Source organism: Loxodonta africana, chromosome 3 (genome assembly GCF_030014295.1).
Source record: "Loxodonta africana isolate mLoxAfr1 chromosome 3, mLoxAfr1.hap2, whole genome shotgun sequence".
In the NCBI taxonomy this organism is placed as follows: domain Eukaryota; kingdom Metazoa; phylum Chordata; class Mammalia; order Proboscidea; family Elephantidae; genus Loxodonta; species Loxodonta africana.
The window spans coordinates 144,337,409-144,359,333 of record NC_087344.1 but is presented as its reverse complement, the minus strand read 5'-3'; the positions used below and the strand labels follow the sequence as shown (position 1 = coordinate 144,359,333).

The following is a 21,925-nucleotide window of genomic DNA, read 5'->3' as shown; positions in this document are numbered from 1 at the left end:
GACGTAGCTTAAGGGGGCCTGCGCCCCGCTTTTTCTCCCTGGATTTCTCGTGGCTCGCAGACAAACCTGGAGCGTGGAGAAACTCCAGGTGGTGGCGGCGGCAGCAAAGGCTCCCTCAGAGGGGGAAACGCCGTGCTTCAAAGGGTAGGGACTGAGGGCGGGGCCAGCAGTCCCTTTCCGCACCCTTCTCGGTCTCTGCCCCTTCTGGCCCGGCGTGAGCGCCACCCGCCTCACACCCGGTCGGCCGCAGGTTCCCATGGCTTCTCCACACCAATGGGCGTCGTGGAGGCGATGGTGGGAAATGTAGTTCCTGGCGAGCGCGGCGATCGGGCTCCGCCGCGCTCGCCGACCACGATCCCCGACAGGCCTTGCGCCTACGGGTTGCTTTACGCCAGCCGGCGGGGTGGGCGGGGCTGCGGCCGGGGAGACGCGTCCCCAACGGCTCCCGCGGCGGTTCGAATTCGGTGCGGCGGGGATTCGCTGGTTCTCCGCGTCTTGTGTTTGATGCTTCCACGCCCGGGGCCGGGAGAGGGTCCGAGCCTTCCGAGCGCAGACGGGAGGGTGCAGGGCGCCGTCGTCGGGGGGTCTCTTTCTTCAACTATGACTTAGGTGGTGAGGGACTGAGCCTTGGCTGGTATAAACCGCCCTACCTGGGGGAGTTTTATTCCTTTTCCTCCCGGCAGCCTTGGGCAGGGACCGCCTTGCGCCCTTCGCCTGGCCCACGCTGAGCACGCCGCTCTTCCACGCTGTATTTTAGCTGCGGAAAGTGGGAGAGGAGAAGGTCCTTTTTTCCGCCGGTTTCCTGCAGATGGTCGTGGGATCAACTCTGTCAAATTGAGCGTTCTTGAGACAGAACAATGTTATCTAAAGCTATGACTTCTTTACAAAATACGACAGCCTATTGTGTTAAATGCGGGGGTAGGGTGGGAAGATAACACTTGTCCTTCGGTGTGATGAGATATTTGTGTGTATACACCTACAAAGACATTGTTCTTAGAGCTAGAAAGTGACAGTGCCGGTACATAGGACAATGTGCCTTTCCACGTATATACTGCAATCCAGATAGGTTTCTGTAACTACTCTAAATTGAATGGGGGAGTAATGTTTACAGTAAATGCTCCTCTAGGAAAATGGAAATATTTGAAGACCAAGAGTACTAATTGCCACTTCAGAAGAGTTAGAGAAATTTTTTCACTAAAATACACGCGAGAGGTTGGAAATAAGGTCTGATTTAGATGGAAAGAATAATAACGAACTGCATTTTAGAATTTGTCCAAATTGTCTTTACCCTTTTTCCTTCACCATCCTACAGGGAGCTAGGTGATGTTGAAAAGGAGGATGGGGACCTGATTCATTTTTGTCTAGGAGTCTTCTTAAAAAGCAGAAGCAAATTTGTGGAAGCAAAGGGGAAAGAGGATAGAACCAGTTTGCCTATTAAGATTAGTATAGCATCTCATTTAATTTCCTGCCACAGTTTCTTTGAAGAAGGTGAGTTTTCTTTCCACCCTTCCTCACACATCTCAGAAATTCTGAGCGGGGAATACATTTATCAAGAAGGACAGTTTTGTAGTGATTTATTCATTCAGCAAATACTGAGCTGCTTCTCAGTGCATTATGGTCCTGGACACAATACCAAGGACTCCTAACCTTTTGGAGCTTGAGATGTAGTCACAGTTCTAAGAAGGGCAATGAAAGATGCTACAATGACAAAGGTAAATGAGATCTGAAGGAGGAATGTAATTTTAAGATTATACAGAAAGATCTACAGGAGTAGTAAGGATTATAAAGCCTTAGTTATTAATTACAATAATAAAATTTGGTCCTTTATTTTATTTTTTTATGTGCCAAATGATATTTAATAGAGTTTCACAACTCTGGAGATACTCATCAGTTGAAGAAGCAAGAGCTTTTCTTTGTACATTTCTGTGAGTTGACCTACCAAAGATTGTTTTGAGCTCTGTGATTGCAATATGTGAATGTTTTTAAAATTTTATAACTATTTTATAACGGTTGCAACAATAAATTCCCTCTGAGAAAATATGAATGACTGTAATGATACCATTTTATCAAATGTCAGAGTTTGCAACTTGATTATGAAAGTTCAGACACCTTGTGTTGAAACTGGTATATAGTATTTTGGGAAATTACAATGTGACATAACGAAAAGGCCTTTGCATCCTGAAACCTGGGTTCACATCCTGATTCCACCATTTGTGTAACCTTGAGCAAGTTATTTAACTTATCTGATTTTTAGTTTCTTCATCTGTAAAATGGAATGAAAATAGTTTACACAGTTAATTGTGCTTAGTAAGTAAGAAGCCCTGGTAGCACAGAGGTTAAACATTCGGCTGCTATTCAGAAAGGTTGGCGATTTGAACCCACCTGGCATCTCCTAAGGAGAAAGACTTGGCAATCTGCTGTAAAGATTACAGTTTAGAAAACTCTATGGGACAGCTCTCATGGGGTCACTGTGAGCTGAAAATCAACTCAGCAGCACCTAACAACAGCAACAGTATGTAGGTAAGATTAAATGTGCCTAGTAAAAAAAAAAAAAAAAACAAAAAACCCCAGTGCCGTTGAGTCGATTCCGACTCATAGTGACCCTATCAGGGGAACTGAAATGATTACAACCTGGCTAAAATAATAAAAACTTGATCCATTGAATTTGTATCTAGAACTTTGCATTATGGCTGTGTGCTGCAGAGAAAGTCACTGTTATTGGTTTTTGTTTGTTTGTTTTAAACCACCATGAAAGATTTCACAACACTTAAAAATTTTTAAAAAGAAAAATAATGAGTTAAATTCTGTTAGTGTGAGACTGTTTTGAATGGCACCACAGAATCTCTCAGGCAAGGTAAAAGAAATCCATTTCTTTTTTTAAGAAATGGAATCTAATTCATCAGACTACTATAATAAAGACAATGAAGAAGAAAGTTTGCTTGCAAATGTTGCTTCTATAAGACATGAACTGAAGATAACAGAATGGAGTTTGCAGAATTTAGGGGAAGAGCTGTCCAGGTAAGTAAGTAAAATCACATACAGGATTCTCAGACTTTAATTTATCAATGTAAATGTATGAATTTTTGTATTACATCTTATGTTTCTAATACATCTCTAAAATACAGATACTTTTCAATAACATTAAACGACTCAGTTTAGGAAAAAAAAATGTTTTGAGCATAGTATATCTTAAATTATCATGACTTTTTAAAAAAGTCATAAGTAATCCTAGTTAGAGGTTCTGGAAATGCAAAGATTGTTAGTTTAAAATTATTTATGGTTTTTTAAAAAATTTAGTGGGAGCATTAAGTTCATAACTGAGAATCTAATTGGCTCCAGCATTTCAGATGTTTTTCTTTTTACTGTGTTACTATATAAAAATTTGTAGTGAATCCTTAATCTAAGAACTAAATTTTTTTTTTTTTTCCCCTAGTGTTAGTACAAGTGAAAATTCCGATTATGCCTGTAATCCCTCAAGGTTTGAAAGGCTCGTTTTGGAAGATCTTGCTCAGCCTCGCCACCCTGGACTATTGAATTACTCACCTTATAAAAAAGTTTGTAAACTGTCTGGTGGCAATACCGATTCTCATCAAAAGCCAAGAGATAAGGTTATTGTTTTTAGACCTGTCTACTGAAAGTGTTTTTTCTTCAGATACCCTATTTGTGTTTTCCATAGTCTTTTACTGTGGTGCTAAAGACTTGTTGAATTTAAATATAATTTTTGTTACTTTCTAACAAGAAAGGAGTTATCTTGGTGTATTACTGTATTTTTAAACTTCTATATTTGTTACCTTTTTGCAATAAATGACTTTGTTTTCTCAAGCCAATTATAATCCCCTTCATTTTAGCACTGTATTCTATACATGATTGGTAATCAGTTGTTTATTAAGTGGTTAACATATACTCACCCTTAAGTCTGAATCAGAAGCCCTGGTGGCGTAGTGGTTAAGTGCTACGGCTGCTAACCAAAGAGTCGGCAGTTCGAATCTGCCAGGTGCTCCTTGGAAACTCTTTGGGGCAGTTCTACTCTGTCCTATAGGGTCGCTATCAGTCAGAATCGACTCGACCGCCCTGGGTGCTGGGTGGTGTAAGTCTGAATCAGGTGCTATGTGATAGCATGACTTGCTTCTCCTTTTGTTATCCCTAAGTTTTGTGGGTGATGTTAGACATCTTCTCCTGGTCTAGAACTCTTGCCCTGTGTCTACCAGTCTTTGTTTCTTATTCAACCCTGTTATCTATCTCCATGTATTTAATCCTTCTTCCTTTCCCAACTGTTTTATCTCCCTTTCCACTCTTCTTTCTGTTCTTTATCATCCACCACAACACACATACACATTATAATCTTTTTAAATAAAAGTTTGCTGTTCCCACTTCAGAAAGTCAGCTATTGGTAGATTTTCTTTTTATAAAGAACCTGCTTAACGAGCCTATTTGTGCCTGTATTTTAAAAACTGAATTCGAATTCCATGTGTACAAAGCATATGTAATTCTGGGAAATTTGATCTCTATTGTCATTCAAACTGCTTATCATTCTTGTATATATGCCTTAGTTGAAATTGTTGCGTTTTACCATAAGCAAAATCAAAACACAAATGACAAATTGGAGAGTAAAAAATATTGGTAATGCCTATTAAAGAAAGGGCTGGTGTCCCTAGTATATAAAGTGCTCCTAAAGTGAGAAGAAAGACAGTAACAGTCCAGTAGAAAAATAGGCAAAAGATGTGAATAGAAAAAGAAATAATAAACAAATGAAAAGGTAATGAATTTCATTCATAGTAAGAGAAACTTAGAATGAAGCTGTACTTAGACACTATATCTTACAAATCAGATTGTTAAACATCCAGAAGTCTGACACTTTGTTGATGAGGTTGCTGGGAACAGAATTGCTTGTGGGAGTGCAAAATGATACAACCCTTGCAGAGAAGCATTCGACAATGTTTACCAAAATCATGGTTGTGTATACCCTTGACTTGGAAACCCCACTTCCGGAAATCTGTCTTACAGGCACACCCATACAAGTACAAAATGAGACATTGTTTGTAATAAAAGATAAGAAATATAGGAATAGCTCAAGTGTCCAGTAATGGAATTGGTTGAATAAACTGTTTGATCCATGCGATGGAAACTACTCACCTAAGGAGGGGAAGAAAAAGGAGTTTCTCAATGTATTGATGTTGGAGAGATTGCTAGGACATACTGTTCAAGGATAACATGTGAGATACAGAATGATGTATATTATTCTAAATTTTTACAAGGAGGCAGGGGGATTTATTTAGAATTGCTTATCTATGCATGTGCAAACACTGGAAGATTAAAGAAGAAAATAATAAAAGGTTATCTACCTAGTAAGAATGGGAATGAGACTTAATGTGTGTACGTTTATGCAGTTTTGACTTTTCAATTGCATAAATATACTATTCAAGATAATAAAATTAATGTAAAGAAATGTTTTAAAGGTCACAATGCTCATTAAAATAGCAAAAATACATATATGAAAGAGTATAGTAAAATACATATGTACAGCTTAAAGTATAATTTATCATCCATTTTATTGTTGGTAAACATTTGGGTTATTTCCATTTACTGAGTTTTATGCCAGTGTCCATAAGAGACAATAAATGGAAATAAGAAAGGCCTGGCAAAGTGCTTCCATAAAAATTACAGCCAAGAAAATCCAGTGGAGCAGTTCTACTCTGTAATGTGGTGTTGTCATGTATTAGAGGCTGACTTAACAGCAGCTAACAACAACAATGGACCATGTAGTTATGGGTATATCTTTTAAGTGCAAAAGTATAAAAATGTCTAGCGGATTTATACCCAGGAGTGATATTGTTGAGTCTTAGCATGTTTGAGTTTACAGGGTAATACCAAGTCATCTTTCAGAGCATGCCACTGTTTACCACCAGAGGGTACTGACTGCCTTACATCCCTGCCAACCCTCATTAAACATTTTAACTCTTCTTTTTCTGGGCTGCTTGGTCATTTTTTGTTAATTATATGCAGTGCTTAAATAATCCAAAATAGATTGCTCTTTTTCATTTTCAGGTGTCTTTTGCATTTTCTACCCCTATGGACCAGGAAATCAAAAGCCTTCGAGAGAAACTTAATAAACTTAGGCAACAGAATGCTTGTTTGGTCTCACAGAATCATTCTTTAATGACTAAAATAGAATCCATCCACTTTGAATTAACACAGTCAAAAGCAAAAGTATGTATCTTGATGTGATGACTATGTCAACAAAATAATTGTAATCATTTTAAGATTTATATTTGGAAAAATATTCCTTGTATTTTAATGTATTATATGTAGTAGTTTTATTATGATAACATAGTATCAACACATGGAATCAGAATTTTATGTAAATTTTATATCCGGAAGTGATTTAGGGGAGCTTGGATAGTCTTGACATCTGGATAAATCAGAGCTTTTGAGAAAGTTTTAGAATTCTCTCTTCGTGCAGTTTTATTATGCAGAGGAAGTGTAGCTTCTTTTTTAAAATAGTACGTTTTTATTGTTGAACTTTTAAAAAAATAGAAAAAGATGGAGAAAGAAAATTGCTCAGTTTCTACCATTGAGAAACCATCATTATTGATTTATTACATAGTTAAATTCAGACTGTTTGAATACTTTTGGTTTTTCCTATGTTTTTAACTTTACATTTTCTGATGTGGTTACATAGCTTTTTCTAATTACTTTTATGGTAGCATAACATTCCCTTATGTGCAATTATAATTTAGTTAATAATTCCTGTATTTAAGTAGTTTCCTATATTTTGCTGTGTATGTTAAAACAAAAAACCAAAATGTCCAGTCATATAAAAAAAAATGGTAAAGTAAATTATGTTATATCCATACAATGAATTGCTGTAAATCTATTTTAAATGAGGTAAATATACTGATACTAAGATGCAAACTTGTTTCACCTTTATGCAACTACCATGAGTGTAAGTGATGTAATATATGTAAAGGCACTTAGAACAGAGTCTGCACATAGCACTCAAAAACTGTTACCTAATACATATAGTGATAGAAAAATGTTACAGAAGTATATACATTTATATAATCTCTTAGTTTTGCTTTTTATAAAAAGTACGTGTGTCTTTGTTTATGAGGTTGTATGTATGTAAACATACATGTGACTTGTGTAAAGATAGAATACGTATTCTCCACATTCTTGTTGATAATTTTGAGAGAGACTGGAGGTTCGAGTGGGCCTTTCACTCTACTTTTATAGATACATTGTTTTAATTAGAATTACCAGAGAGCTTTCCTTTCCTTTCCTGATTTTCATACAAAACAAAGTGCTATTGGAGATAATTTTAGACTGAGGAAGAGAAAATACAGCAATGAACATAAAACATTTTTGGTGTTTGGGATTATCTAGGATAGATTTCCAGAGGCGGAATGACCAAAGCACAGGGAAAGAATGTTTTTCAGTATTTACTGCACTTTGTCTATAGTCGGAAACCCTGGTGACATAGTGGTTAAGTGCTACGGCTGTTAACCAAAAGGTCAGGAGTTTGAATCCGCCAGGTGCTCCTTGGAAACTGTAGGACAGTTCTATTTTGTCCTATAGGGTAGCTATGAGTCGGAATTGACTCGACAGCAACGGGTTTGGTTTTGGTTTTGTATCTACAGTCAGTATTCTCTGTATTTTTTATTATTTGAGGGAAATTATTATTTTGTTTTTCTGGATTTCTCATGAGATTTAACTTTTCAGTGTATTTGTTTGCTTTTTAGAATTCCTCATCAACTATGGATGATCTGTCTTTTTAAAGTCATAGATGAGTAATTATTTCAAGTTAAAAGAGATGGAAAGAGAGTCTAATTAATAATTAACATTTTGATCACTTTAGACCCAGATATTTGTATTTTACTTCCTGTCTGACCTTTTGGTGTTTCATGTGTGCCACTACTGGAAGTCTTTCGCTGAAATTCCCTATTAATCAGTATATTCAAAATTTATGTTTTGGCAATGTTTGTAGTTGCACATCTGGAGCCTGGCCTCTTGTTCTTTTTGAGCTTATTGCCTGTGGACCTGCAGTCCACCTACCATCCTGGGACTTCTCTTTGATCATCTTCTAAGTTGGATCTGTTTCCTGGATCCCATGTCTCCTTTCTTGGTTTTCTCTTTCTTTAATTGGAGCATACCTCCCAGTAGCTTCCTTGCCTGCCTAAAAATATCTTAATTTCTCCCCACACTTGATTGAATTCAAGGTTGAAAATTATTTTATCACAGACATTTTAGGGCATAGCTCGCTTGTCTAGCCTCCAGTGGTGCTCTGAAGAGTCTGATGCCATTGTGAATACTTTCCTTAGCATGTAATCTGTTCTCGTTTTTTCTCTTCATGGTAGCTTTTAGGATCTTCCCTCTTTCCCTGGTGTTTTAAAATTTCACAGTGATGTTTCTTATTCATTGTGCTGGACACACGAGGGCCCTTTGAGGCTGGAAAGTTATGTCCTTTGGTCCTGGAGATTTTTCTTTTTTGATATAATTTTCTTTTATCTTTCCTATTAGCGAAGGTTGGACCACTTGGATTAGTCCTCCAAGTCTTTTAATTTTTCTCTGGTATTTTCTGTCTGCTTGTCTTTTGGTTATACTTTCTAGGAAATTTCCTCAACATTATCTTCAACACTTCTGTTGAATCTTTTATTTTGGCTGTCTCCCTCTTGCTCTCTTTGTTTGTTTTAGAGAGCTTTTTCTTGTTTGCTAATTGTTCTTTGCTTCATATTTAATGCCATCCATGTGCAGTATCTTTTCTTATCTCTGAAGATTTAATGATTTTTTTTGTGTGTGTATGTTTGCCTTGCTTGCTGCAGTTACTTTTTCTTTGTTTTGGGCTCTGACTTTCCTGTTAGAAGCTTTCTTTAGGTGTTAGTAGACTGGCTATTTATATTTTAAGGGAAAGTTACTTAAACGCTGTTTGGAGGCACTGTGTGCAGTGGTGAAATTTGTTGTCAGGTATACTTCATTTTTGGGTGATAGTTGGGGAGGTGGCTTTTTTGTAGGGAGATGCTACCCCCATTCCCAACTAGTATCATTACATGACAGTTTTTTATTTGCAACTGTTGAGTTTCTCCAGCAAAGAATCCTTTGACTTCCCACCTATGGGATAGCCCTGAATGAAATGGAGCAGGAACCTGAGGTCTCACTGTTTTTTATTAATGCCCCTGTTTATAGCTCCACTTCATCCTTACCCATCATTCTACCTAGTGTCGCAGAGTCTCAAGACTTTCCTAATTTCTTCAGATAATAAATGGAGAAATTAGATGGGAGAGGCTTGGAATTTTCCCTGCTAGGCAGGCACCTGGCTGCTGGTGTTTTGGGAGTAGAAAAATGAGTGTTGGCACCTTGCTGCTGGTGTTTTGAGAGTAGAAAAATGAATGTTGACCAGATCTACAGAGACTTTGAACTATATCCCTGGTTTTCCATCTTGGACCTCACCGCTGCCCTGTGCTGTATCTTGTGCCTCCAAGTTCTAAGCGTCATCAGGGATAATTAGTGCTCTTATTGATAGTTTCTTCAGCACCGTTTAGGTTATGGATTCCCGCTGTGCTAAATAGTTGTATTCTCATCATCTCCCAGGTTGTGGGACTGCTATGTTTTCCTGTATTTTCTTGGTTTTCTCTAGTAAGCATGTATCCTAAGATTAGGTTTTTAATCATAAAAAGAGTCAAAAGGTATTTTCTTCTGTTTTTTAGTAGTTTGATATTTTACATTTGATCCTTCACGGGAAATTTATCTTCCTAGATTGCAGCAGAGATTTTTTTTCAGAAATAGCTAACCAGTTATCCTGGATATTAAATTAGGGGTAATGGCAGGGGCTTAGATGCTAAGACTTAACTTATGGTGATGACATGCCCATGTAAATGCTTGTTTGTCAAAAGAATAGCTAGGGTGAGCTTTATACTTGACCAGTGATTGGGCGGTCCTATTTAACCTTCTCATCTGACAGTAAAAGAAACTAAGGACCAAATAGATTAACATATTTTCTGAAAGTAAGTGTTTTAAAATTGTTTTTATGTTTTAGGTTTCTATACTTGAGTCTGCTCAACAACAGGCAGCCAATGTCCCAATCTTAGAAGAACAGATTATAAATTTGGAAGCAGAAGTTTCAGCCCAGGATAAAGTTTTGAGGTAAGTATACTTTTTATAACTTATTTCATTTTATTGTGTTTTAAGTGAAAATTTAGACGGCAGATTAGATTCCATTTAACAATTTTTGTACAAATTGTTCCATGACATTGGTTACAATTTCCACAATGTGTCAACATTCTCATTATTTCTATTGTTTATTCTCTTTCCATTGATCTAGCTTCCCTTCCCCTCCTTGCCTTCTTATCTTTGCTTTTGGGTGAATGTTGACTGTTTGGTCTCATATAGTTGGTTGTTTAAGGGAGCACTTACTCATGGGTGATATTGTTTATTTTATAAGCCAATCTGTTTTTTGGCTGAATGGTGACCTCCAGAAATAGCTTCTGTTCCAAGTTCAAGGGGTATCTTAGGGCAGTAGTCTCGGGGGTTCCTCTAGCCTCTGTCAGTCCAGTAGGCCTGGCTTTGTTTTAGGAATTTGAATTTTGTTCTATGTTTTTCTCCCATTTTAACTAGGACTTTGTATTATATCCCAGGTCAGAGCAGTCAGTAATAGTAGCTGGGCTCCATCTGGTTTTTCTGTTCTCAGGCTAGAAGAGGCAGTGGTTCGTGTAGGCTGCTAGTCCTGTAGACGAGTTTCTAGTTTGAGTCTTTGGTTTCCTTCATTCTCTTTTGCCCTAGACAAGTAGAGATCAGTAGTGGTATCTAAGACAACCACTCGCAAGCTTTCAAGACCCCAGACGCTACTCACCAAACTAGGGTGTAGAACATTATCTTTATAAATACTTTTTATAGCTTTTAAAACTTTATTTCCTACCTCTGCTTTTTGTTGTATCTTGATAAATCTTGTCCCCTACCCTACCTGATAAATCTGTAGTGGCCTAATAGTGTGTAGGTGTCTTAGAACTTGGGAATTTAACTTACCCGAAGTGCACTTTTTGGTCCGTCATACTTCCTTTTAGCTGCAGGTTGCGTACACTACCTGGGGCTAAAAAAGACAATCTACCATGAGGTTCTTATTTTCATGCTTTTATTATATTTTAATTAATTAATTTTCTTGATTCTATGTAGCAATATATGCTCAGTGCTTTAATAGGTGTTTAAGAAATAAAATACAAGGAATCCAGACAGTTTATAATTTATCTTCTGCTTTGAATAAAATGGAAAGTATGTGTACAAAATAGCGTATAACTCTATTTGTGTTTCTCAAAGGACCAGCAGCACTAGCATCATCTGGAAACTTGTTAGAAATCCAAATTCTCATGTCCCATCTCAGACTTACTGAATCAGAAAAGATGAGAAATGAGACCCCGCAATCTGTGTTCTAACAAGTGTTATTCTGATACATGCTTAGGTTGTCTTTCATGTCCATCAGAGTTTTGTAACTTTAATGCATATGTTAAGTTTATTCCTTGATATTTCTGGTTGTTGTGCATTTTCTCCATTTTGTTCATTACTAGTATATAGGAAGGCTACTGGCTTTTGTGTAATTATTTTTTTGGACTATTTGTCACTCTCTTTCCTAATAATGGAAGCCCTGGTGGCATAGTGGTTAAGTACTACAGCTGCTAACCAAAAGGTCAGCAGTTCGAATCCTCCAGACGCTCCATGGAAACTCTATGGGGCAGTTCTACTCTGTCCTGTAGGGTTGCTATGAATAGGAATCGGCTTGATGGCACTGGGTTTGGTTTTTGGTTCCTAATAACTTTTCATTTTGATTTTCTTGGGTTTTCCATGTAGATAGTGATACTATCAGGAAATAAAGAATATTTTGTTTTTCCTTGCCAACATTTACGCTTCTTACAACTTTGTGTTTCTGCCTTTTTGCATTGAGTAGAATTGTCAGAATAGTCTTAGGATGTAGTGGTGATAACAGTCATCCGTATCTGGTTTCTGAACTACTTGACAATGCTTCTTGTATCTGACCATGAAATCTGATGTGAGCTGTTGTTCAGATATATTTATCATTTCATGAAAGAATTCTTTTGTTTCAAATAAAAACTCTTGGTTTATAAGTGATGAATATGATGCCTTTTCTCTACCTCTTATCGTTACGTATTTGTTTCTCTTAACTCATTGATTTATTTTGCATACCTGGAGTGATCTCTTTAATAGCCTTTTAAAATACCCTTTGTTTTATAGAGAGGCAGAAGATAAATTAGAGCAGAGCCAAAAAATGGTGATTGAAAAGGAACAGAGTTTGCAGAAGTCTCAAGAGGAATGTATAAAGTTGAAGGTGGACTTACTTGAACAAAGTAAACAAGGAAAGAGGTATGTGTTTTTAAAGAAAGTATTTTTACTTGTGGAGGAGAAAGAGGATATATTACATATTTTAAATCATCATTAATTGAAGTAAAACATTTTAACAATGTGGCAATAAAATAATTTTTTTTTCCACTTTTCATTAAAATTTTTACGTGTGGATTTTCTGTTATTGGTGTTCTGGATTGAGGTTAATTTCTAGAAGCTTTAAACGTTCAGTTTAAAATACTAATAGGAAAAGCTTTTACAATAATATTACCTGTAATAAGATTAAATAAAATACTATATGAACTCCATAAGAAAATTTTGCCTCATAGATATAATAGAAAAAGGAACTCAATTCATAAGAAAGTGGCTGGATTTTCCTTTAGGAATACATAAGCAAGAATACAAAGATACCTGTTTTGTATAAACTGTGTCTTGAAGTAAGGTTTTGTAAGTAGCACTGACCAATGGACTATTAACTTCAAATGCCAGTTAACTTTTAAACTAATCAATATTTGATATTTTTAAGTCTAAATTAATGAGATACTACAACATATTATCATAATAACACTTATAAACAGTTTTTACATGGGGTAAAATCACCTGTATTCTTTGACAGCAAAAAGTATTTTTTAAAGATTTATAGTACAATTTAAATAAATTAGGAGTTTTCATAAGGAGGTTAAATATTTGTTTGCTTGTGCACTTAAATTCTCCCAAGCCCCTCTAAACCTAACTATAAGTCATTTTTTCATACTGATGGTTTAGAAGAATATTTTCCCAGCAGCATTTGGTTGGCCTAGTTACAATGTGTTTGGTTGGCAGTATTGCTCAGTGGAAGATGTTTGGATGTTGGAGGCAGACAGCCAGATTCTACCTCTCAGCGACTTTGAGGTTTTAGGCAAACTGTTTACCCTTCCTGAATCTCAGTTTTTTCATTTATTAAATCAAGATGATATTGTCTACTTTGTAAGATAAATGTGAGGATTAAATGAAAAAGGCAAATGTATCTAATATATAATAAACACTAAACAAATTATAGCAATCACTACAGTTGTAAACTGTGGTGGTTAAATATTCTGAAATTCAGACTTTATTTATTCAGGTAAGCTTTGTACACAGTTATTTAAAATAGTAAGATAATGCTACCTGAAGAGCAGCCTCTTAATAAAACTGATAAGAAAAAGCACAGAGGAAGAGTTAACTAGTTCTGTCTGTAGGACTTACGTAAGAGATGATTTTTAGGGTAGAGTATGAATTTTGCTTTCACAAGATGAATAAGGGCTACACACATTTTGGGCAGGATGTGCAAAGGTATAAAATAACTACCATTTTTAGAGATGTTATAAATGTGAAAACAATGTGCCTCTTAGATGAATGAAATACGTGCTATTTGTGGAAATGGGTTAGCATGTGAAAGTACGAAGTGTATGGAAATAAAAAAACATTGCATTCAGTATAGGGTTACTTCTGTGGAAGAAGTGGGGAGAGTAAGATTTGAAAGGGACACACAGAGGCCTCAACTTTATCTGTATTTTTTTTTTTTCCTTAAAATAAAAAAGGCTACATGAAGCAAAAATAGCAAATAGTTAAGATTTGTGAAAGCTAGGTTGGGAGTACATGGATATATTTATCCATGCTTTTCTGTGTAGCTAAAATATGTTACGATTTTTTTTTAATTGGAGATGAGAAAGAGTAGTAAGTATAAAGTAGGTAAGCTTGACTTGAAAGGAAGTATGATAGAGGAAAGCATAATCTCTAGGGAAGTTTTTTGTTTAAGAAATACAGATGTCTTTTGCTGTCTGAACGCTAGTTATGCAACCTCAGCAATGGAATACATTTTCAGACAAACCCCTCAAATGTATTTAAAAAAACAAAAAAAACACTCTTGTGATTCTGACACATAGTGACCCTATAGGACAGAGTAGAACTGCCCCATAGGATTTCCAAGGCTGTAAATCTTTACAGAAACAGGCTGCCACATCTTCCTCTTGCAGGAGCAGCTGGTGGATTCAAATCTCCGACCTTTCAGTAGCAACCAAGCGCTTAACCATTGGACCACCAGGGCTTCTCTTAGTGTAGAGACCCTTTCTATTCTTTATCTGAAACCCTGGAACCAGACAGACATCCCGAATATCACAGTTGCTATCCAAACCTAAGAATCACATAGATTTAGGAAGTGAAGGATACATCCACTTGAATTTGTTTATAGTTGTAGCAAAGACCTGAAAGTATTACGTATTATATTTTATTTCTTTTTCGTATCGATATCTTACGATGAGTTTTTTTTTCTTGCACTCTAGATGAAGGTTTACAGAACAGATTAGTTCTCCTTAAACAGTGCACATGTTGCTCTGTGACATTGGTTGACAACCCCACGACATGTTAGCGCTCTTCCTTCTCAACCTTGGGTTCCCTATTACCAGCTTTTCTGTCCTTTCTTGCCTTCTAGTCCTTGCCCTTTAGTCTTGTTTTGTTTTATGGGCCTGTCCGCTCTTTGGCTGAAGGGTGAACCTCAGGGGTGACTCATTAACAATGAGCAAAAAGGGTGTCCAGGGGCCATACTCTGAGGGTTTCTCCAGTCTCTGTCAGGTCAGCAAGTCTGGTCTTTTTTTTCAGTTAGAATTTTGTTCTACATTTTTCTCCAACTCTGTCCGGGACCCTCTATTGTGATCCCTGTCAGAGCAGTGAGTGGTGGTAGCTGGCCACCATCTAGTTATACCGGACTCAGTCTGGTGGTAGATGTGGTCCATTAGTCCTTTGGACTAATCTTTCCCTTGTATCTCTAGTTTTCTTTGTTCTCTGGGGTGAGACCAGTGGAGTATCCTAGATGGCTGCTCACAGGCTTTTAAGACTGCAGACGCTACTCACCAAAGCAGAATGTAGAACATATTGTTTATAAACTATGTTTTGGCAGTTGAGCTACACATTCCCCAAGACCATGATCCCCACAGCCCTCAGCCCAGTAATTCAGTCCATGAGGAAATTATTATAATCTAATCTTCATTTTTCATTTTTTTAGTTTAGACCTAATACTCTTGTTTAATACAGAGAAGTCTGCAACTTATTCCTTATAATTAAATATAGGTTACTCTGGAACTTAACTATTCAAATGTAGAGCATTCTTTACGTTTATCCTTATCCTTTTGTTGATTTTAGGGCTGAACGACAAAGGAATGAAGCACTATATAATGCTGAAGAGCTAAGTAAAGCTTTCCAACAATATAAAGAAAAAGTGGCTGAAAAACTGGAAAAGGTATGAGGTAGTTGTGCAAATTCAGTGTTTTGTATTGCTGTCACTATTCTAGAAATAAAGGTACATATAAATAGAATACATTTATGGTTAAAGCAGGGAGTGATTTTTATCAGAGTAATTTGATCAATAATAAAATCATCGAACAATTTGTAAATATGGATGATTGATGTTCACCAGTCTTTGTATAATCAGCAATAACTTTTTATTTATCTAAAAAGGGGAAAGTATGCAGTGGACACAAGTGAAGGGACAAAATACAGAGAAAGATGAGGTAGGTGAATGGAGGTTGGAGGTATAGAAGTAGAATCAAGAAATTTATTCCCATCACCTCAATGAAAATGAAGGCAGAGTAGATTATGTAGCCCTCGACTGGCCTTTCTGGACCTGCCATCCTGGGAGGGGCTCACTTCTGACTCTCAGAGGGAAGGTTTCATGAACAGATTCTACATAGTAATACAGCGGTAATCAGACTTGTATGGAGGAAGGTCACAGGTTATATATTCATATGTTGAACTCAATATCAAGAAATACTGATATGGAAGTCTTCCATCTTGAAATAATAATTGAAGCAGCAGAAGTTAATGATTTTGTTTAAAGAAAGATAAAAGGGCAGAAGAAAGAATACTTAAGGAGAAGGGGAGAGTAGGAAGATTCAGAGTGTAGGTAGCTGAAGAATGCTGATTTACTAAACCGTTACCAAATTTCCACTATGTGCCAGGTGCTGTGGTAGTTCTCTGGGAGAGTCAGTATTATATTGCACATGATACTTACTCTAAAGAGTTCACAGTCCAGTAAGATTAACAAGTATGTAAGCAAATAATTTCAGTATTTTGAAATAAGAAATACAGTAAAAGGAAGTGGTAGTTATGGTAGGGTGGCATAAAGAGGGGTTTACTGAACGCGAAGGCCTAGAGAAGGCTTCACAGAGTAGGAGGTGCGTGAGCTGCTAGAGTTTGTTGAAGATTTTGGTGTTTCATTGAATAGTGTTAAGCAGGGAAAATGATCAGTTCTATGTCTTAGGAATCTCACTCTTTTATCATTGTGAAAGATGTATTGGAAAGGTAAGAGACAAATTAGGGAGACTCAGAGACCAGGCAAGAGATATTGAAGGTGATGGAGCTTGGGAGGTAGATGTAAGAGATACTAAGACGGGAGAATCAGTGGAATCTAAAGACCACTTAAATATATTAGAGATAGCAGGAAAGAGGGAAGAATCTAGGAGGTCTGTAGGTTACTGGTTTGAGTGATTGGTGGATAACTGCATCATGAATCAAAATAGACAATTTTGTTAAAAAAAAAAAAAAAGATAGATCTATTTTGGAAATGTCTATAGAATACCCAGATTTAGGTTTCTTGTGGGTATTTGAATCTACAGGTCAGGTCTTCAGCATTGAAATTTGGACTAACTAGTTGCTGTCAAGTTACTTCCAACTCATGGCAAGACCGTGTGTATCAGAGTAGAACTGCTTCATATGGTTTTCAAGGCCGTGACCTTTCAGAAACAGATCACCAGGCCTTTCTTTGGAGGTGCCTCTGGGTGGGTTTGAACCACCATCCTTTCAGTTAGTAGTCTAATGCTTAATCATTTGTACTACCCATGGTCTCCTGAAATCTGGACTAGAGCTGCAGACTTAAGAATTGACTATGTTTAAGTGGTAGAAGCCTTGAACATTGATGAAAGAAGTTTATATAGAAGAGGATGAAAATACAACCCTGGGAGATATTTAAAGACAGGTGGAGTAGCTTTTGAAAAATACTAAGAAGTGATCAAAGAGGTTGGAGAATCGGGAAAGTGTAATCATGAAAGCAAAGACAGTACAGCATTTTTAAAATTAGTTGGTCCTCAGTACAGATGTTGCTGAATGGTCAGGAAAAATGAGGATTGAGATGAGGCTGTTGATTTTTATGATTCGAGAATCATTGGATACTGTGTAGAGAGCAGCTTTATTAAAGTAATAGGGATAGAAGACACAACCTCTGAATTGGGAGACATGAGAAAGGAGACAGTAGAGGTAGTTAACAGCCTATTTAAGATAGGTAAAAAGGAAAGAAGTGGGGGAGTGGAGAAGTAGAAAGAAGATAGGTCAAGGAATATAGTTTTTAGGACTAGGTTTGAAGGACAGGAGCCAGTGGAGAAGGCAGCAAGGGGAGATTGAAGATGCTGAAATTATAGGGAATGGAAGATGACATAAGAGACTGAACGGTATGTGAGGTGGGGGCCCAAGAGCGGAAGTAAGATATTTTTAAATGGCAGGAGGACATTTCTTTCTTTTAAGAGAAAAAAGTAGATTAAAATATAGAAAAAAATTTTGGGTACAAGGAAGAAGGAAAATTGAAGAATTTTGAATTAAATATTTTGAGTTAAATGGTACTGAAGTGATTTTCATAGCCATAAATAAGGGTGATGGGAGGGACATTGGAGGATTGGGGTGAGTGCTTCTCATACATAGTTGTAATAAGAAAATAGCTAAAGCTTTCAAAGGGAACATATAAGAAGAGATGGGCAGAGTAGAAAATGACCAGTTAATAAAAAGAAACGAAGAAGGTACGAGTGGCCTGAGCCAAGTATATCACAATAACTGAAGAATAAAAGAGTTTAAAGGAGAAGTTGCCAACCATGTTAGTTACTAAGGTCAAGATGGAGGCTTGTGTTTGGCCTTGAAGAGGTCATTCCTTTGCAGTAAAACTGTAAATACCACTTAGCACTGTAAAAGGTTAAGATTCCATTAAATACTGAAATTAATCAGTTATTCGGATCACTGTTTGAAAAACCTTGAAGAAGGCCTCTGTGGGAATGGAGTGTGGTAGAAGGAATTTCTACAAAGGTTATCTGTAGGGACAGTAGAATACCTAGTAGTGGTAATCGAAGGGTATTTTGGGGGAGAGGGAAGGATTTAGGTGGAAGAGAGGAAAATGTAAGAAACAGTTGTTACACGCTTTTCCTAGGATTATCAATTTCAAACTGTGCTCAGCAGAGCCCTATGGTTTGGTGAATGTAATAAAGGGTAACAAAGGAAGAGGGGCAGAAAGCCCTCTCTGCCCAGTCGTTAACTCCTACCTCTTCAGCCTGGGTGCTTTGTTTTTATGTGTTTTCCATTTGGGGCTGTGATTTCAGTGGAAGTTTTTTGTGGCTAGTACCTCAAAAATTAATTCTTTAGAATATTTGCACTGAAATTAACATACAGTGACTTGAGCGCTGCATTTGCTTGAGTTACCTGGCTTGTCCATGTGAGGCCAGGGCACTGTTAATTTCAGGTGACAGCGCCATTGTCCCTGTGTGTCATAGCCAGTTAAGGAATTCTGGACAGGCGTAGCTGACATCCTTTTTCTTGCCTTATGTTACTGTCCAGGAACATCAACTTTGCTCCTTTTCACTGCAAAGCTGGGGGCTTAAATTTATGGAATTCTTAGTCCACTCTCTAGCTTATTTCTGACATCACTACTTACATTATTGGTTTTAATTTTAGCTTGAAATGACTACATTAATATGTCCACTTAAAACAAATATTGTTTTAGGTTCAAGCTGAAGAAGAAATATTAGAGAAAAATCTAATTAACTGTGAAAAAGAAAATAAAAGACTACAGGAAAAGTGTGGCATATATAGAAGTGAAGTTGAAATTCTGAAAGAGAAATTAAGGTACAGTATCCTGTTGTAGAAAAAGATTTTTGTGTGGAAATGGGAAAAAAATTTTAAAAAACTGAAGCATTTAAAAACTTAATATTTTGTATATTATAATCTTAAATTATGTAGGAAGATAAAATTCATAACTGAAACAGTTTTCTAGGTATAAAGTTAAAATTTTAAATTTAGTGAAATGTGTTAATATTAATATACTTGTAAGTATAAATCAATCCTAATCAAACATATTTGTTTTGTGTATAAGTAGAGAGAATTAACATAGACATAATGTCCTTGCATGACCACATTAGGTAGCTAGTGAAATATGTTTATCAGATGCTCAAATAAAAAATTTCAAATCATGAAGAATCACCTAGTCCAACTTTCTCATTTTATAAATGAAGGAACTGAGGCCCAGAGGATAACCATTATTTGTCCAAGAAAGATCAAGGATGAGAACCTATGTCTTCTGACTTCTGTGCTCACTCAACTATATGACGCTGCCCTCCTGAAACTAAACTCCTTCAAGTTTCATGGGTTAATATTAACTAGTCCTTATCACCTCAGACTATTACTTTAAAAAAAAAAGGGTGGGGGAGCAATCAGAATAACTGGTTTGTCAGATTTCAACAATATTTCTTAATGGTGGTACATTTAGTATTTTTGCCAAGGTGGCAGGAATAAAAATAGTTTTTATGATAGCTATGTTATGTAATTAAGAGTATTTCCTAGGATCGGATACTACCACTTGCAAGATCTATTTTTAACAAAGAAAAATGCTGATAATTAAACTATGACACATGCTTTTCACTTAAAATTTTATTTTATACTTTATTGAAGAATTTTTTTGCATTCATTTAGATATGATTTTTAAATCATATGTTACTTTTGTATAAAAAGGAAAATATACGTGAAATCAGTTGGTTTCACTTCACACATTCAGAGCCTGACCTCTTTAATCATTTCTCACAGATGTCCAAGTTTTTCTACACAGTATCTTCCTATATGCCATCAAGAGTGTTGCTGATGTAATATTTCTTAAAAGAATTCTTTTAAGAATTCAAAGTCATTGATGCTGGGCTCTTAAGCTGACTTACAGTTATGTAGAGTCAGTCTACTTCTGACTCCTTTTTCAGGAATCTTGCTGCCAACATCTAATTTACCATCTACCCTACTCCTCTCCACAACCATTTGGTTACAAAAAAAAAAAAAAAAAAACCCAACCTGGTTACTAGGGAGTTTAAAGTGCTTCATTGTTGTCTCTTGATTTTTCTTACCAGTTTGCCTACCCGATTCTGCAGGTTTTGCTGCAGGTGCTTTTGATGTTTACATATGTGTAGACAATGAAACTACATGGTAACTGCTGCTTAGCTGACAGCTCTTATAAGGCACTATTGATTATCCCATTTTCAGAGATGTTAAAAATGTGGAAAGGTTTTTGAATAGTTACTGTATTGAAGTGCAGTAAGAATTCTAAGCATAAAATTGTTCTAACGTTTGCGAGGTATGTATAATTGAAAATATTATCAGTTACCAGTTGCTGTCGAGTCAATTCCAACTCATGTCAATCTCACATGTGTCGGAATTAGAACTGGGATTTCAGTGGCTGATTTTTCGCAAGTTGGTGGTCAGGCCTTTCTTTGAGGAGCCTCTGGGTGGACTTGAACCTCCAGATTTTTCAACTAGCAGCCTAGTGCCTCAGTCTTTTGTACCTCCCAGGGACACCTATCTATAAATAGAGAGTAATAATAGCACCAGCCACATAAGTCGTGAGTGCCTGGCATGCAGAAAATAGGCACTCAGAATTAAGCTTTGAAGTATTTTTTTTAAATGAGACTGATTGAATATAGTTACTGGAAGTGAATGCATATTGTGTTTTCATTTTTATGCTTTTTTCTTCATAGGCAGTTAAAGGAAGAAAATATCATTGGAAAAGAAAAATTAAGAACTATGGCAGTGAAAAGTTCAGAAGTCATGGCACAACTAACTGAATCCAGACAGAGTGTTCTGAAGCTGGAGAGTGAGTTAGTGGATAAAGAAGAAATACTTAGAGAAAAGTTTTCTATAATGAATGAAAACAAAGAATTAAAGCTCCGAATTGCAACACAGAATGAGCGACTGGACTTGTGTCAGCAAGAAATCGAAAGTTCAAGGGTGGAACTGAGAAGTTTGGAAAAAATTATATCCCAGTTGCCAGTAAGTGTGTGTGAAAAGAAATGTAATATACTTGATTAGATAATGGAAAAAGAAATTTTACTGAAGTAATTTATAAGAAACCATTTTATGATGGTTTTATAAACTTCTGTATTTTTTCCCTGTCTGTCTATATTCTCAGTCATCATTTACTTTTCTACCTAGTCCCTGTTATTTTTCCATACTTTACCTTTCTACTGTTCTCTTTCTCCATCTCTTAGATGTTATATATTAAAATGGCACAGATTTTTTTTTTTTTAAAAAACAGCTTTATTGAGGTATCATTTACATACCATAAAATTCACCCACTTGAAGTGTACTATTCAGTGATTTTGAGTAAGTTTACTATTTTTTTTAACAATCACACAATCCAGTTTTCAAGTATTTCTGTCATTCCCGGTAGATCCCTTGTTCCCACTTAACACTTAATCGCTGTTCCTACCATCCCCAGACAACGACTAATCTACTTTCTTTCCCTATAGATTTGTCTTTTCTGAACATCTTATATAAATGGAAT

The 21,925-nt window shown here is 36.5% G+C and overlaps 1 protein-coding gene across 15 annotated transcripts in view; it reads left to right on the top strand.

The window, feature by feature from the left end:
* The first annotated feature begins 34 nt into the window (after positions 1 to 34).
* CCDC18 (coiled-coil domain containing 18) overlaps positions 35 to 21,925 on the top strand; it is a 146,800-nt gene continuing 124,909 nt past the window's right edge. For 8 of the 15 annotated variants that reach the window (XR_010321460.1, XR_010321459.1, XM_064282247.1 and 5 more), the window contains exons 1-10: positions 422 to 464; positions 1,313 to 1,488; positions 2,883 to 3,018; positions 3,434 to 3,608; positions 6,046 to 6,207; positions 10,031 to 10,137; positions 12,235 to 12,363; positions 15,499 to 15,595; positions 19,112 to 19,233; positions 21,120 to 21,411. Coding sequence is in view for 13 of the 15 variants with exons in the window: in XM_064282247.1 (XP_064138317.1) it covers positions 2,885 to 3,018; positions 3,434 to 3,608; positions 6,046 to 6,207; positions 10,031 to 10,137; positions 12,235 to 12,363; positions 15,499 to 15,595; positions 19,112 to 19,233; positions 21,120 to 21,411 (1,218 nt within the window). In the remaining 2 variants the exon portion in view is untranslated. The other 7 variants (XM_064282253.1, XM_064282252.1, XM_064282254.1 and 4 more) reach the window with 7 other exon arrangements.